At 32.9% G+C, this 14,119-nt stretch overlaps 1 protein-coding gene across 3 annotated transcripts in view; it reads left to right on the top strand.

Moving 5' to 3' along the window:
* Positions 1–11,097, top strand: part of LOC106470309 (serine/threonine-protein kinase SIK3-like) — an 83,364-nt gene extending 72,267 nt beyond the window's left edge. For all 3 annotated transcript variants that reach the window (XM_013930854.2, XM_022398914.1, XM_022398915.1), the window contains 5 exons: positions 4,516–4,628; positions 5,972–6,069; positions 6,282–6,412; positions 7,127–7,287; positions 8,277–11,097. In XM_013930854.2, the coding sequence (XP_013786308.1) occupies positions 4,516–4,628; positions 5,972–6,069; positions 6,282–6,412; positions 7,127–7,287; positions 8,277–9,740 (1,967 nt within the window). In that variant the 3' untranslated portion in view covers positions 9,741–11,097. The remainder of the gene's footprint in view (positions 1–4,515; positions 4,629–5,971; positions 6,070–6,281; positions 6,413–7,126; positions 7,288–8,276) is intronic.
* The last annotated feature ends 3,022 nt before the right edge of the window (positions 11,098–14,119 follow it).

Here is a 14,119-nt window from a genome sequence, read left to right as displayed (position 1 = left end):
AGATGCATGTGCAGTAGTGCAGTGGCATACATATAGGTAGGGTAGTTACCCCAGGGGCCCAACTCAGTTCTGACTTATGAGATATATAAAATAGAAATGTTTTGGTCCAGAAGCCCATCTGGTGGTACTCAGTCCCAACATGCTCGCTCGTAAGATATGCAAAATTAACACTTTTGGGACCCGAGGGCACATGCACCTGATACACAGTGTGGCCCATGTTCCCCACCCTGCCATAATATTGCTTGTAACAGTCCTTAACATGGTTTTATATTATTTATTTTTGTTATAATTTAATGAATTATTTTACTTATGTGACACTAATAGAGATGGGATGGGAAGCAAAATATTGTTGGCTCAGGATCTTGACTTATACTTTAGCAGCTGCAGAAGGGCACATCTGCATATTCAACATAGGACATTAAATACATTGCATTGTTTTCCAGTAAAAATCATTAAAATATTTTATGCTAAATTATACTTATTCCTTGCTCAAGCGTAACATGTTCTGAGAGGTACAAGCTATAGCAACATATAAACAAAATTAGCTAGGTACATACCCAACATCAACCAGACAGATGAGGTTCCATAACTCATTCTTGGCATTAGGAGGTTGAGGATGAAAAAACATTGTAACAACAAAACTGTGGCTAGGGCATGTGGACCATGTTATATACATCTATGAACACCAACCAGTAAACAGAGTGCCAGTCATCAAGCAAATCAGAATTATGAAGAAGAAGTGATCTTTAGGTCAAAACTGGACAAACTCATAAAACAACTGTTGGAGCAAGAAGTATGACAAAATGAACCTGGAATTATGTGGTTGTGCCGTTGCTTCAACTCAACCATAAGAACTGGTATTATGGGCAAAATTATAAATCACCCAGCTGTAAATGCAGGGAAGAGACATCCTGCATCCATAATTACAAGGATGATATAGAACATTTGCCCAACCATAGGAACAGTGGGTACGTCCTGTTGCCAGTATTACGAGGCAGGCGAAGCCTTCCAAACTCAACCGTAGGAGCAGGGAAAGAACCTCCTGCAACTAGAAATAACAAGAAGAAAGTCGTGTACTGCACACAACAGAACAGGGCATTGTCATCCCAAACCTGGCATTACAAGGAGGATCCCTCATAGGCCAGACACCCTCCAACTGACATTTGTCCACCTGGGAAAAAGCATCCAGGGGAAATGGAAGGAGGGAAACCACCTGTGCCCCCTTCTCACTGAGTGGATAATCATGAGTATGTACCGTAAATTCAGTATCTGAACTCACTCAGGAGGAAGCCTCCATGGTCCACCACCCCATGAACTAGGAACTGTGAGGTGGGAAGAACCCCTATGGTGGGGGATAAACACGTTGGGGAGTCTGGAGGAAAGTCACACTGGAGAAAATGCAATGGATATTTGCAATTCCCTATTTTGGAAAGCAGACCAGCCCCGATTTATTCAATCAAAGGGTCGGCAGGGATGGGTAGAAATCCCCTTCTGCTTTACTGATAAAGTACATGAATGATGGTCCACTGATGAAGAGGTTGATATAAAACAAAACTATTTTTTTAAATTGAAATGGCAAAGAAGCATATTCCTAAACAGTGGTCACATGTGAAAAAACACACACATTTAAACACTGCTGTGGTAAGTGAGAAAGTTTAGAATTGAGCAGGAATAGCAGAAGGAGCTAGCTGTGGCACAATTCTATTGGTGGAGAATAGTCACGTGATATGTATGTGTTGAGAAATGGCGAGAAATTGATGGGGTATACTGACTGGTGCACTGATTACAAACATTTTTCTAGCAATGCTTAGAGGGCAGACGAACATTGAGATAGCTTTGTGTGAAAGAGGTAAGGAGATACTGGAAACAACACTTACATACAAAAGTACTGTTATTCTCTGCTCATTTTGCACTTGTTTAGTCCACTGTTTCTAGCTATGAAAGGTCTCCAGTATTGAATGGTTTTACTTAAAAACTGCAGCTCATCTGTTCCACAGACCCTGCTGTCTGATAGCTCACACTATAAATCCATCCCTTAGGTACCAATTCTCAAATCAAGATCAGAGAGAATTACTTTCTTTTGTTATAGATGGAGTTGTATTTTTCCATTTACTTTATGTGTATTCATACACCTAGTTATTTGAAGAGTTTAGTTTTAATATCTGTACAGAGGATTGAGTATCCCATATTATAATGATTTTGGTGCCTCACCACTTTGTTACAGTCCATGTCACCACATTTAATTATGCTTTAGCTGATGACCATGCATCTTGACAACGGCCTTGAAGCCTAGTTTCTAGTTAAAAAGGCTCCATCATAAAGTTATCATGCTCAAAGCACACCACTCCTCCATACATGGTTTCTGTAATCCATCGAATGTATGAGGATGATGGTTTTACAGTGCTAGTTATAATATTCAAATCATAAGCACTGTGTTCAGCATCTATACAGGTGTATCTTTGTATGTAATGGCATGAATATCCATTTTATTTTCCAGCTGCATTAATTATCTGAAGGTTGAATGTGAGGTTTAACATGGTTGGAAGCTGTATCTTGATGAGCCTATACCATGTTGGCCTTGCTTCTTGCTTATGTCACATACTTTTGCCTAGGACACATGGATGGCTACCACCACTGACATTTGCATTTGTGAGTTTTTACCTGTTACAAGATGCTACGCTTTTATTACCATGACTGTGATATGACTTGTTGGAGGTATCTATCTGGATGGATATTCATGGTTTTCCAAGTTGACTATTTTCTTATGCCATTAATTACAAGGGATATCACCATCTTGAAAATTCTAAATCACCAATTTGAACCCACTGTTATGATCTGAGTTAGTTTATAAATATTTTGCATTGGAGTGGGCTGTTACATAACCTTCCCTAAAGCAATCAGTTTTTGGTGGCATCATATGACCTATTTCAAAATTTGTTTTGATATGTGTCGATCCACTATGAGTTTATATGGTTGTCACATTACTTGCTGATTTGCATATTTAAAATCATTTTAATATAACACATTCATTTTCTATGTTAAATACAGAATAAAATACCTACTATTAAGTACCACAAAGTTAGTGTTTAATAAGATTTTCATAACTAAAGACTGATGAAAAAGCTCTATGAGCAATAGTAAGAAAAGTAGATATAAGTATGTGATTGCTTTTAGCTAATTGATAATAATTTGAATTGTTCTTATTCCACTAACATATTTACATATCTTCAGTTTACATTTTCTTAAATTTTGAAAGATAAAGCCCTATCAGTACATATCACCTTTTGTAACTTAATTTTATTCGTTGTTATTTGCATCACTTTTAATTCTATTATATCTCAAGCCCAATATATTTAACTTTTGATTAAAATATGTTTTTCAACAGTAAATGTCCCTCTTGGTTAAACCAGTTTATTCTTTCTCGATACAAACTTTTAGCACACAGTAATTTCACAATCAGTACTTTTATAAACTTAAATCACAGAGATTTACTGCTCTATGCAATAACTGCTAAACACACACAATTTACAGCTCACCGTCACTACTGTTTGGTTGACTGAATTATCTATATCCCTCTGGCTTTCTTTGCCAGGCTTGTATATTAAAAAAGAGGGGATCTTGTCTTAAGGGCTTATCATGCTAAAACATGTAGCTTTGCACAAAAAACATAGCTACATATAATAAACTAGTGTAAAGCACATCAAAATTTCAGAAATGATTTAAATTTAAAATTGAATCGATAATTTTACTTTTGTGATAAATTTTATGCACTTGACTCTAGGCTAGATGATCCCACATTACATCTTTACTTTTGGCTTATTATACTGTTGTGTATCTACTTGTTTGTTAGTTTCCAGTAGAAATTCTTTCCGAGAAACTTCAGTGATACGAGTCCTTTCTTAGTTAAACCAGTTTATTCTTTCTCGATACAAACTTTTAGCACACAGTAATTTCACAATCAGTACTTTTATAAACTTAAATCACAGAGATTCACTGCTCTATGCAATGACTGCAAAACACACACAATTTACAGCTCACCATCACTACTGTTTGGTTGACTCAATTATCTATATCCCTCTGGCTTTCTTTGCCAGGCTTGTATATTAAAAAAGAGGGGATTTTGATCAGACTAGAGTTGCCAGGCAAATTCACGATTCTTCGAGAAACTCCAGTGCACATGCTCCCATCGTTACATGACTTCCACTGTCATAACAATACCAATACTCACTATACTTAAAAAGTTTCATGGCATCCACCACCACCACCATGGCTCCCTTGCACCACATCACTAAAATCATAATGAGCAGACAGTAATCGAACTATTCTTTTATGACTCCTCTTATTTTGAGAAATCAAATGTGATGTGACACACACACTGGCTTTTATATGGGTTAGATTTATATTAGCAGTTTTTATCCAATTGTTTGAAAATTGATGTTTTTATTCAGGTTTTCTATGAGATTAAAAAAAAATTAATGAATTTGGATCAAAATACCTTATTTTTGTTTCACTTAGTTGGAGGGTTAAGTCGCCGAGCATCAGATAGTGGAGCCAACATTCAGACCTTTCAGCAACATCTATTACAGGAATCACTTATCCACCCCTCAAGTAGAGAACAGTTTGTGCCTGTAAGTTTATTTACATAAGTGTGATATTATATTACAGGTACATAACTTATTGTATTTAGTTTTTTACGTTAGTGTATTGAATGTTTCTACCATATTTACATGTTAACCTTGTGGTGACACCATCAGGGCACATTACGATAAGGTCCTTGCCAAGTTAGTTATCAAAACATTCTGTTGCATATCTGCTTGTTTGTTAATTTCCTGTAGAAATTCTTTCCAAGAAACTTCAGCGATACATTTCCTTTCTTAATGAAAACTAGTTTATTCTTTCTCGATACAACTTTGTAATACACAGAATTTACACAGTCAATACGTTTGCAATCTTGATAACAAAACACACACTTTATATTACCGTCACTACCACTCGCTCGACTCAATTATCTGTCTCTATATCTATCTGTCTGTCATTATTTCTCTGCTTTATTTTCCGGGCTTATATACCAAAAAAGAGGGCACCTGGAACAGACTAGAGTTCCCAGGAAAAGTCATGATCCTTCTAGAAACTCCAGCACGCATGCTTCCAGCATCGCATGACTTCTGCTGTCGTAACAATTCCTTTCTGTGAAATGCCAATAACTGATTTCACTGGCAATTTATTCAAAATTCTTTGCCCTTTGTTTGAACAATATTTTGAACTTTCTGAACAAATATTTTTACTATCCTCTTTCTGTTTTCAAGCACGAAAAGCATATGTAAAACACCGGGGAAAGATCAGAAAACAATCTTCTGTCTCCTATTACTTCAATTTTAACTGTGATGAGATATCCATTGTAAGAAAATTTTATGGGAAAATTGAGAGATTTTTCCAACAGAATAGTACAAAGAAAAATATAATTAAACATAAATTTTCTTCTCATTTGAAAGCACCAGCTGCTGTTGTCTTGAAGATGGGGATTAAAGTTTTAAAGCTCACTTATTGTTCTTTTTTGTAAAACAATTTTTAAAGATCATCTTGTATACACTTTTGTTACTGATCTTATTTAAAATATATCTAGTTGTTGTTTATGCTGAAATATCTTAAGTTTGTGGCCAAATTTACATTGAATGTAGCAATATATCCTTATTAAAATAGGTTACATTTGCCAAACACTTTGGAAGTTCTATCAAATCCAGTTTTAGTTTTTGTCCTGGTTTTGGACTTTTTATGAAACTTAACTTTAAATGATATTATAGTCAAAAGTGAAAAATCAGTACTACCAGCAATGATGATATAAAACATTTTCACCACATTTTGGCCTCGTTAAGATTATATTTCACATCATATATCTTTATTTTTTAGCATCATTATGTTTATTAACATTAGTTTTTACTTGGAATGTGCAACATTTCTTCCATTTTTTCAGCTCACTTCAGCTTGTCTTGCTACTTCGGGGACATTACAAGCTTTAACTCCACATGAATGTAAAATCAGTGATAATGATGACAAACATGATACAGCAAGGTAAGAGTAATCTCTTATAATTGTATCACAAACTTAAATTGTAATTTTTCATTAATAAATTATGGGCTTATAATATTTTCTGGAAACTACATAGCCAACAGTTAAAGATAGTTAACAACTATTCGTTGGAGAATTTCAGTTTAGGATTATTTGTATTTAAAAAAAAATCTAAATCATTTATTATATAATCTGTCTGGAGTGATTCTTGTTAGGTCCCGAAACCACATGAAGCACATCCTACCAAGAAGCAGTGTTGAAGAAACTCAAGAATGTCAGTGGAAAATACAAACTCCTGTTAGGCAGAGAAGATCGGGACTTCTAACAGTCATAGATAAACAGCCAGGTATATGGTTTCAGAAGTCAGGACTTCATGAACCCTTTTGAACTATTCCTAAATAGCAAAGGATCTTATTATCCTAAATCACCTAGATAAAGAATTTATACAATTCATAATTTATAAAACCTTATTGTTTAGTAATAATCGATCCAATTGTCTTGTAAAGTTTTTACACTCTTTCTTCAATTCATTAGCTGTTTTAATAAATTACTGAATTTCAACATATTGTACTGAAAACATAAGATTAAATTAGAATAATTTTGAAACTTTTGTTTTTTCTAGACTTCTGAAATTTGTTTTGTAATAGATTGCTTTTAATAGAAGATTAAGTTTCTGAATATTAATAGTCTTGGTATAATGGCTTGTAAGCCTAATATTATAAATCAATCTATTGATTCCATTGCTTTACCTATCCTTTCAAGATTAAGTTTCTGAATGTTAATAGTCTTTGTATGATGGCTTGTAAGCATAATATTATAAATCAATCTATTGATTCCATTGCTTTAAAATACACAGATGATACTTTCAACTAATTAATGAAATAAATAAATTTAAATTTATAAATTTCTTCTTTAATATTAGATTTCATTGTGATGTCAAGTATTAGAAATATAATCTTGTATAAATTGTTTTAAAGACATTGGCTTTAGACTTTTGTAACTGTAAGCATATACCTATAATATATTTATACTTTTAATTTTACTTTTTTCAATTATTTAGTAATGCGTCGAACAAGTGATGGGAGCACAACTGTTAGCCCTAACCGCTCTGTACAAGAGCGTCTTTATAATCAATCTTTTCTTTCCGGACCAAATAACCAGTTATTGAATGAAGGAATTCCAACAATGAAATCTCTTCAGCAGGAATATCAACAGTTACAGGTATACATCATTATAGTTTGTTTACTTTTACAAGTACTTTCACCATTTTTTAAAGAAATATATCATTATGTGATTGCAGGTTATTGTCATAAGCATGTTTAGCTTAAAATAAGTACAAGTAAATACCTCATTTTAAATTTTATTGAAATACTTTTTAGTGTAAAATTTTTTTATTTTATATTTAGCTTGCATTTTTTCTGCAGAACTTTTTTGGATTATTTGGTAAAAATAATGTCAAGTCCAGAACACCTAATGATATTGAATTAATTTATTTCTTCAATAATGTTTGCTAAAGGTTACTTCACTTTGACACAAATTGTAAGCCTAAGATCACAAACAATGTTTAAACAGAAATTCTGAGACTAATGATACATATATACTAACTTAATTAGCTTTAAAAGATAAACAAGCACATCATAAGGTATGATAACTGTTACTACTAACACTGAATAATTTTTCTGACACTCAACCAACTCACTGATTACTCTTTAACTTCTTAATCAACTCATTAACTGCTCTTTGATTTGCTTCTTCTGTTTATACCAACCACACTTACATTCTGCTCACAACACAAATTTTCTGGATGATTACATTGTCAATAGCTCCCTCAGGAAAACATTTTAAAACAAATACATTGAAAATATAGGTTAAGATATTGAGGATATCTTTATCATCTTAAATGGCTGTTAAAAAAAATTGAACTTTAAATAATGAATTTTAAAAATGAACTGATGGATGCTTATATGACTTATTGATGCCTCTTATTTTGAATACAAAATTGGCAATTTAAGAGGAATATAGGAGGGGGGGGGATTTTATCATAAATTTCAGACTTACTGGTTTCTAATTTTTTGCCAGCTTCCAGCATTTAAACTGTAAAGTTTACTATTGTTTTCAGTTTTCATATTAAAAATTTAAAAGTTCTAAAAAATACGAAAATCATTATATTTTTCCATACTAAATGTCTAATAAGTTTTTGTTATTTTCAGAGAGACACTGGAACTGTAGATTGCCAGATTCAGGCAGAGATGCAAAGACTGCATTCTCTTCATATACAGCAGATGTCTCATCTCCATCCTAGTCTAGCTACCCCTTCCATCTCGTCACCCCCTTCAATTTCTGGGTCACCTATACATCATACTTCCTCTAGTAGTACTAATTCTCCTCCTGCTCTCACCCAACACTTGCAACAACTCCAGCTTTACCATCGAGGTAGTCCTGTCGGATTTGGAATACAGGATTCGCCCATCTATCCTTTCCAAAGTTATGGAAATACACAGCGTGTCATTTCCTCATCCTCACCACCAACAGGATTGTTCAGTACAGAAACATGTTCAGGAAGTACATCACAGCCATACTCTGGAGCATGTGAAATCTCATCAACTCAACAACAAACTCCTTCCCCACAACCTTTGCTTGATTCTCCTTCTAGCTTGTCAGCTATTTATCCTAGGCTTCCAAATTCAGTTGGTCAACACCCTCGGAACAACTCTTCTCCTGGTTTTCAGAATTTGGGTATGATCCAGGAAGATGCTACAGAACATACTCATCAGAGAGATCCAAAGCCATTTCAAACTAGTTTGTCTTTTTCAGCACACAGTCAAGAGTTTCCAAAGATAAGAATTACAGATGAGACAGGGGAGGTACAACTATCTCCCACATGTGAATACCCCGACACCATTGATACAACTACAGTTTCACCATTAGAAAAGAAGTCAAGCAAACTTCAAACTTTGGCCACATGTTCACCACAGTTTCTCCCAACACCACCACAATGTATGAGCTTAGAAGATTTCAATGTTAGCATGGATTGCAGCAAAAGAGAAACATTTTGTGAACTTCAACATTTACATTCAGCAACTGATTTTAATTCTGAGGACCAGGTATTAAAGAATTCATTAAATCAGAACGAAGGTATCTGTAATAATTTGAAATCGTCTTTATTAATGTGGTCAACAATTCAGACCACTAGAGAATCATTTAGAAGTAACAAACAGTTAAGACAGACTTTTCCACCTCTTGCACTAGAAGCTGTTAACCCAGGAAGAGACATTACACCACAATTATTTGACGATTATATTTCTCGTGGTACATCTCATTCCCCTATTTCGTCTAAGTTTCTAGAGTTTGATATTGATACTCCGGAGCTCCAGAAAACATCAAGTGGGAGCATCTGCCTAACAATTAATATTGGAGCTGGTGACAACTTTGTATGTTGTGCAGAACTTCTTCAACAGATTCAACAAAGACTCGGGTCAAAAGGATTGCCACTAGTACTACAGCCTTTGGAAAGAGGTTTTTCATTAGAGCATCCTGATGGTGTACAAATAGAGCTTGAAGTGTATGATGGCCCAAGGCCCTCTGAAAGGGGACTGAAAATGAGACGTATTTCAGGTGATAGTATGCAATATAACCAAATATGTCATGAACTCATCTCTTGTATGAACACATAATATGTACAATTTGTGGCTGCTGTACACTATGCCTTACTTGAACTGCATAAATTTACTTAAGGCTTTTATTTTTGGTGATGGCCATTGCCACATTTTCAAAGTTGTTAGTGAATCTACAGGCTGTTGGAATATTTCTTAGACAATATCCTACTAATGTAAAAAAACAAAGATTATAAACAGAGATAATGTAATGATCTTGTTTTATTGACATGAAAATAATATTTAGATAGCCAGTTTTTGTATATCAGCTAGATATCAAATTAAAAGTGATATTAATTTGCTCAACTTTATTATATTACTATATAGATATTAAAACCTTGGGTGCTTGAGATATGTAAGATATGTTTAAATTTTTGTTGTTGGCAAGACAATTGGAATCTGTTGGCACTTTCATGCTTAAGAGTTTATTACTAATGAGTACAGCAATGCAACCACTTTAAAAATAAAGATTAATTATGCTTGTGCATATTAATAACAATTGACTTCTGAGCAATTTCTTTTTCTGCACTGTTTACTTGCTGTATGGAACCGTTACATACGAAACAGCTAGATAAATAATAAACATTCTTCTTCACCAACATCCTATTGCTTAAATGGTGTAAAATATTAACGGGGAGTAAGTAATCAGATAGCTTATAAAAAAAAATATATTTCAATACTAGAGGAGAGAAGCGTGCATGCCTAAACTAACACCATTATAATATATATATATCAAAAGGGAATAATAAAATTTACACTATTATTACTTGCCGTAAAAGGCTATTTATGGGACATGGTGAAACTTGCTAATTCAAATGCTTATCACACGTTTTATTTTTGACTGTAGTGACATACACTTGTGTCTATGCCTGAAAGTTGAATTTTTTATCTTAATTGAAAGTCAAGACAACAAGCAGGAATAATAAAATCACGTTATTTTTGTGTAGAAGTTAATCTGATTGTTGCAGGTGATTTTGTTTTATATATATATATAATGCTGTTAATATTATTGAAACTATTATTAATAAACTATCTAAAATTTAATGTTATGTTGTATTGGACTTTTACAAATGAAAGACTTAGCTGTTTGAACCATACTTAATTGTGGAGGATTGGGATTTTTTGTTACTAACTTGTACTTATTTCTGCTTTATTATCAAGATATTATGACATAAAAAATAATGCAGTGTCAGGTGTTCATGATTCTGTATTATGAATTTACATATATAACAACACCTTTGATCTTCAAAGTTTAATCTTTTGTATTCCTCAGATGTTTTAAAGAAGCTAAACGAAAAGAATTACAACAAATACCTAATTTTAGATGTTATCTCATTCTTTCAGGAAATAAACTAACATGTAGTTTATCATAATTCAATGTCCTAGTCTGATCTGTATTTCTTTTATTAACGTGGAATTCAAATGAATCAATAGTAAACACAAAGAAAACAAAACACGCGTAAATCATTCCCACACCAATTAATATCTACGATTAAACATTATTCTTTTTTTAAATTTGCAAGAACACTCAATTAAAAGCAGCACAGGTTGTGTAAATACAAGCTGAATTAGAAAGAACCTGGTGATAAGAGAAAACAGGTTAGTTTTAAATGTATACTTTTTGCCAATAATTACTTAGTTTTTACTATTGAAGGTTAAAAGCCAAATGGCAGTAATGGAAATTACATTAAATTCTACATTGTGAAGAATAGATCATTCCTAACCCTTAATAGATGTAACTGATGCCATGAAATGAGGCTAAATCATCGTAGTTGAACAAGTGGGCTAATTAAGTACATTAATTCACCTCGACTGGCGATTATTAGGAATTTTTACAGTTAAAACTTAAACTTCAAACCCTAATTGTTTTATTTCCTGAAACTATATTTACTTAAGCACAGATGAAGATATGACAGGAGTAATTTTTTAATATTTAATGAAATTAAGTTTTTTTAAATTTCTCTTTCAAAGAAAAATCATTACAATACAAACCCTTTGAACAAATGTGTGTATAATAATATAAAAGATGTTGGAGTCTTACCTCCTTGGTTCTATAAATCTCATACAGAGTTTTCCTGTGGAGTTTAAATTTTGCTCACCAGTTGGTATTTTCAACTTCAATGACACTTTGTGATACACGGAGTAAGCAGGCAGGCCAGAGACCCCTAATATTCAAACATAGCAATCCCTAACTTAGAACTGCTGACTATAGAGATAGAGAATAGTACTCACTGTGCAGCTACTCTTAACAAGATAATACTGCTGTAATACCCCACACAGCTAGCTGAAGTTGCATGGAATGCTGGGTGGCATATCACAGCTGAAGCCTTGGCCACCACGTATCAGTTTGCTTGGCCAAATGCACACGAGCAGCCGTAACCAAAATCGTAAATCCATGGGTGATAACTGTTTTTGCTATACCTGAACCACATTGAATCCTTGAGGTTTTAAACTTCTGCATGCAACTTGTTCTTTTATTGTATTATTATTATATTACACTCCCACAGTACTCTTAGTTTCCATATCACCACATCATGAAGCATTCTATTTAAATCCCACGATTACTTACAATGTAAAGAAATTGAGAAAAGTGTATACATGAAGAATAAAATCAATTTAAAATTAAAAACTTAACTTTTGCAGTAGAATGTTTCATGATATAATAGACTTATCTGAACAACAGGTTATTGATGCCTTATTTATAATTTGTTGACTGAACTTATTTCAAAACTTTTTATAAATCATGCATAATGAATTTGAGCAAAAGTAAGCTAAATATACAGATGAGAACTATACAAAGTAACTGATAAATTAACTAAAACAATTCCATAAAACAAACTAATAAGTATATAATATCATAAACTATAATTATTAGAATGAACCATTAGATAGGCATGATGTTAACCCTAGAATGCCAGCATGGGGTCACCATATACTAAACTAACCGTGTTGGCATTCTAGGGTCAACAATGTTCCGGGACAGAAACCTAGTAATATATCAGAAGGTTCAGCCAGTTCTAGTTCATATATTAAGCTAAAAATGTGAGATAATTTATAATAAAAACCTATAATAATATTTTAAGCTATATTAAATATTATAATACAACAGTTAAGAGTTCCTTGATAGATTGTTTAGGCAGAATATTCATGATGACAACTGCCTATTGTAGAGAGACAAGTGTAGAAGATGACATTTCTAAAGTCTTCCACCTTCTGGTCAAGTGGGAAGACTTTCAAAACGTTGTCCTCTACACTCATGTCACAACAAGAGGCAGTTGCCATCCATTCTACAAAGTTTCAACAGTTAAAGTTAGTTATGTAGAGGAACTAAACTTATGAATTTTAGTTTCAATAGCAGTTGAGTTTAGATAGTATTTTTAAAGCTTTATAATATTGTATAACTTCATTTTTATGTCCCTCCTCAGGGTAATACCATAAATAGTATCCTGAATTCTCTCCTCACGAAATATTTGCACTTTCATGGCCGAGTTCTACTATAAATATATGCAACTACAGATTTTTTTTTATTATCAAAACACCCTTGTAATATTATTATGCAGATCCTAATTTTCCTGTAATTAATATGTACTTAAACTTTGCTGCAAAATACATGGTGGTTTCAACACAATGTGTGTATAACTAAGATTAGCAAAGTCAGCTCCATTGACAAATACTGTAATTAGCTATAAAAATCTCAAAGTAAATTGTGATGAAAAGAAATGTTAAAACAAGCAAGAGTAAATGGAAATTTTCAAAATGACAGTAGGTAAAGGTACTGAAACATATATATACACTAGAGCCCTTTAAATAGTTTTTTTAAATATATATTTAAGGTAAAATTGTTTACATCTAATTTTCATTGAACAATTATACTTTTTTTTTACAACAGAATGGATTTTACTATTTTAAAATGTTAATAATTAATTTAAAAAATCATTAAAATCACTAGCTTTCAGAACATAGATCATTTACAGTTGTGGTATTCAAAGACCCATAAACTTGAGGATTCGAGGGTATTTTTTTAATTCCTCTGCCAATCTAATATGTATATCACTTCAAAGAGGAGCATAGCTGCAATTTGTAAAATTATATTTACTATCCCAACTCATGCTCTTCCCAAAATTCTATTTTAAATGTTTTAACCAACCGAGTTTCTGTTACTAGTGCATTTTTAGTAATTCAAATTATTACAGTGGGCTATTCTCAGACTGATTAAGTTCATTGCAAGTAACATCCTGTAGAGGAAGGTTTTCAAAAGTTCATTGCATTGCAATTTGTCTCTCAGAATAGAAATGAATTAATTTTTAGTGCCATATTATTCAAAAGGTCATTTAACTTTCTAGAATGTTGTGTAAAGATAGAGAATAAAAATAAGCAACAAATCAAAGATAAATGCAAAG

This window comes from Limulus polyphemus, unplaced genomic scaffold (genome assembly GCF_000517525.1).
Source record: "Limulus polyphemus unplaced genomic scaffold, Limulus_polyphemus-2.1.2 Scaffold3935, whole genome shotgun sequence".
In the NCBI taxonomy this organism is placed as follows: Eukaryota; Metazoa; Arthropoda; class Merostomata; order Xiphosura; family Limulidae; genus Limulus; species Limulus polyphemus.
This window is presented reverse-complemented; position numbering and strand designations above follow the sequence as displayed.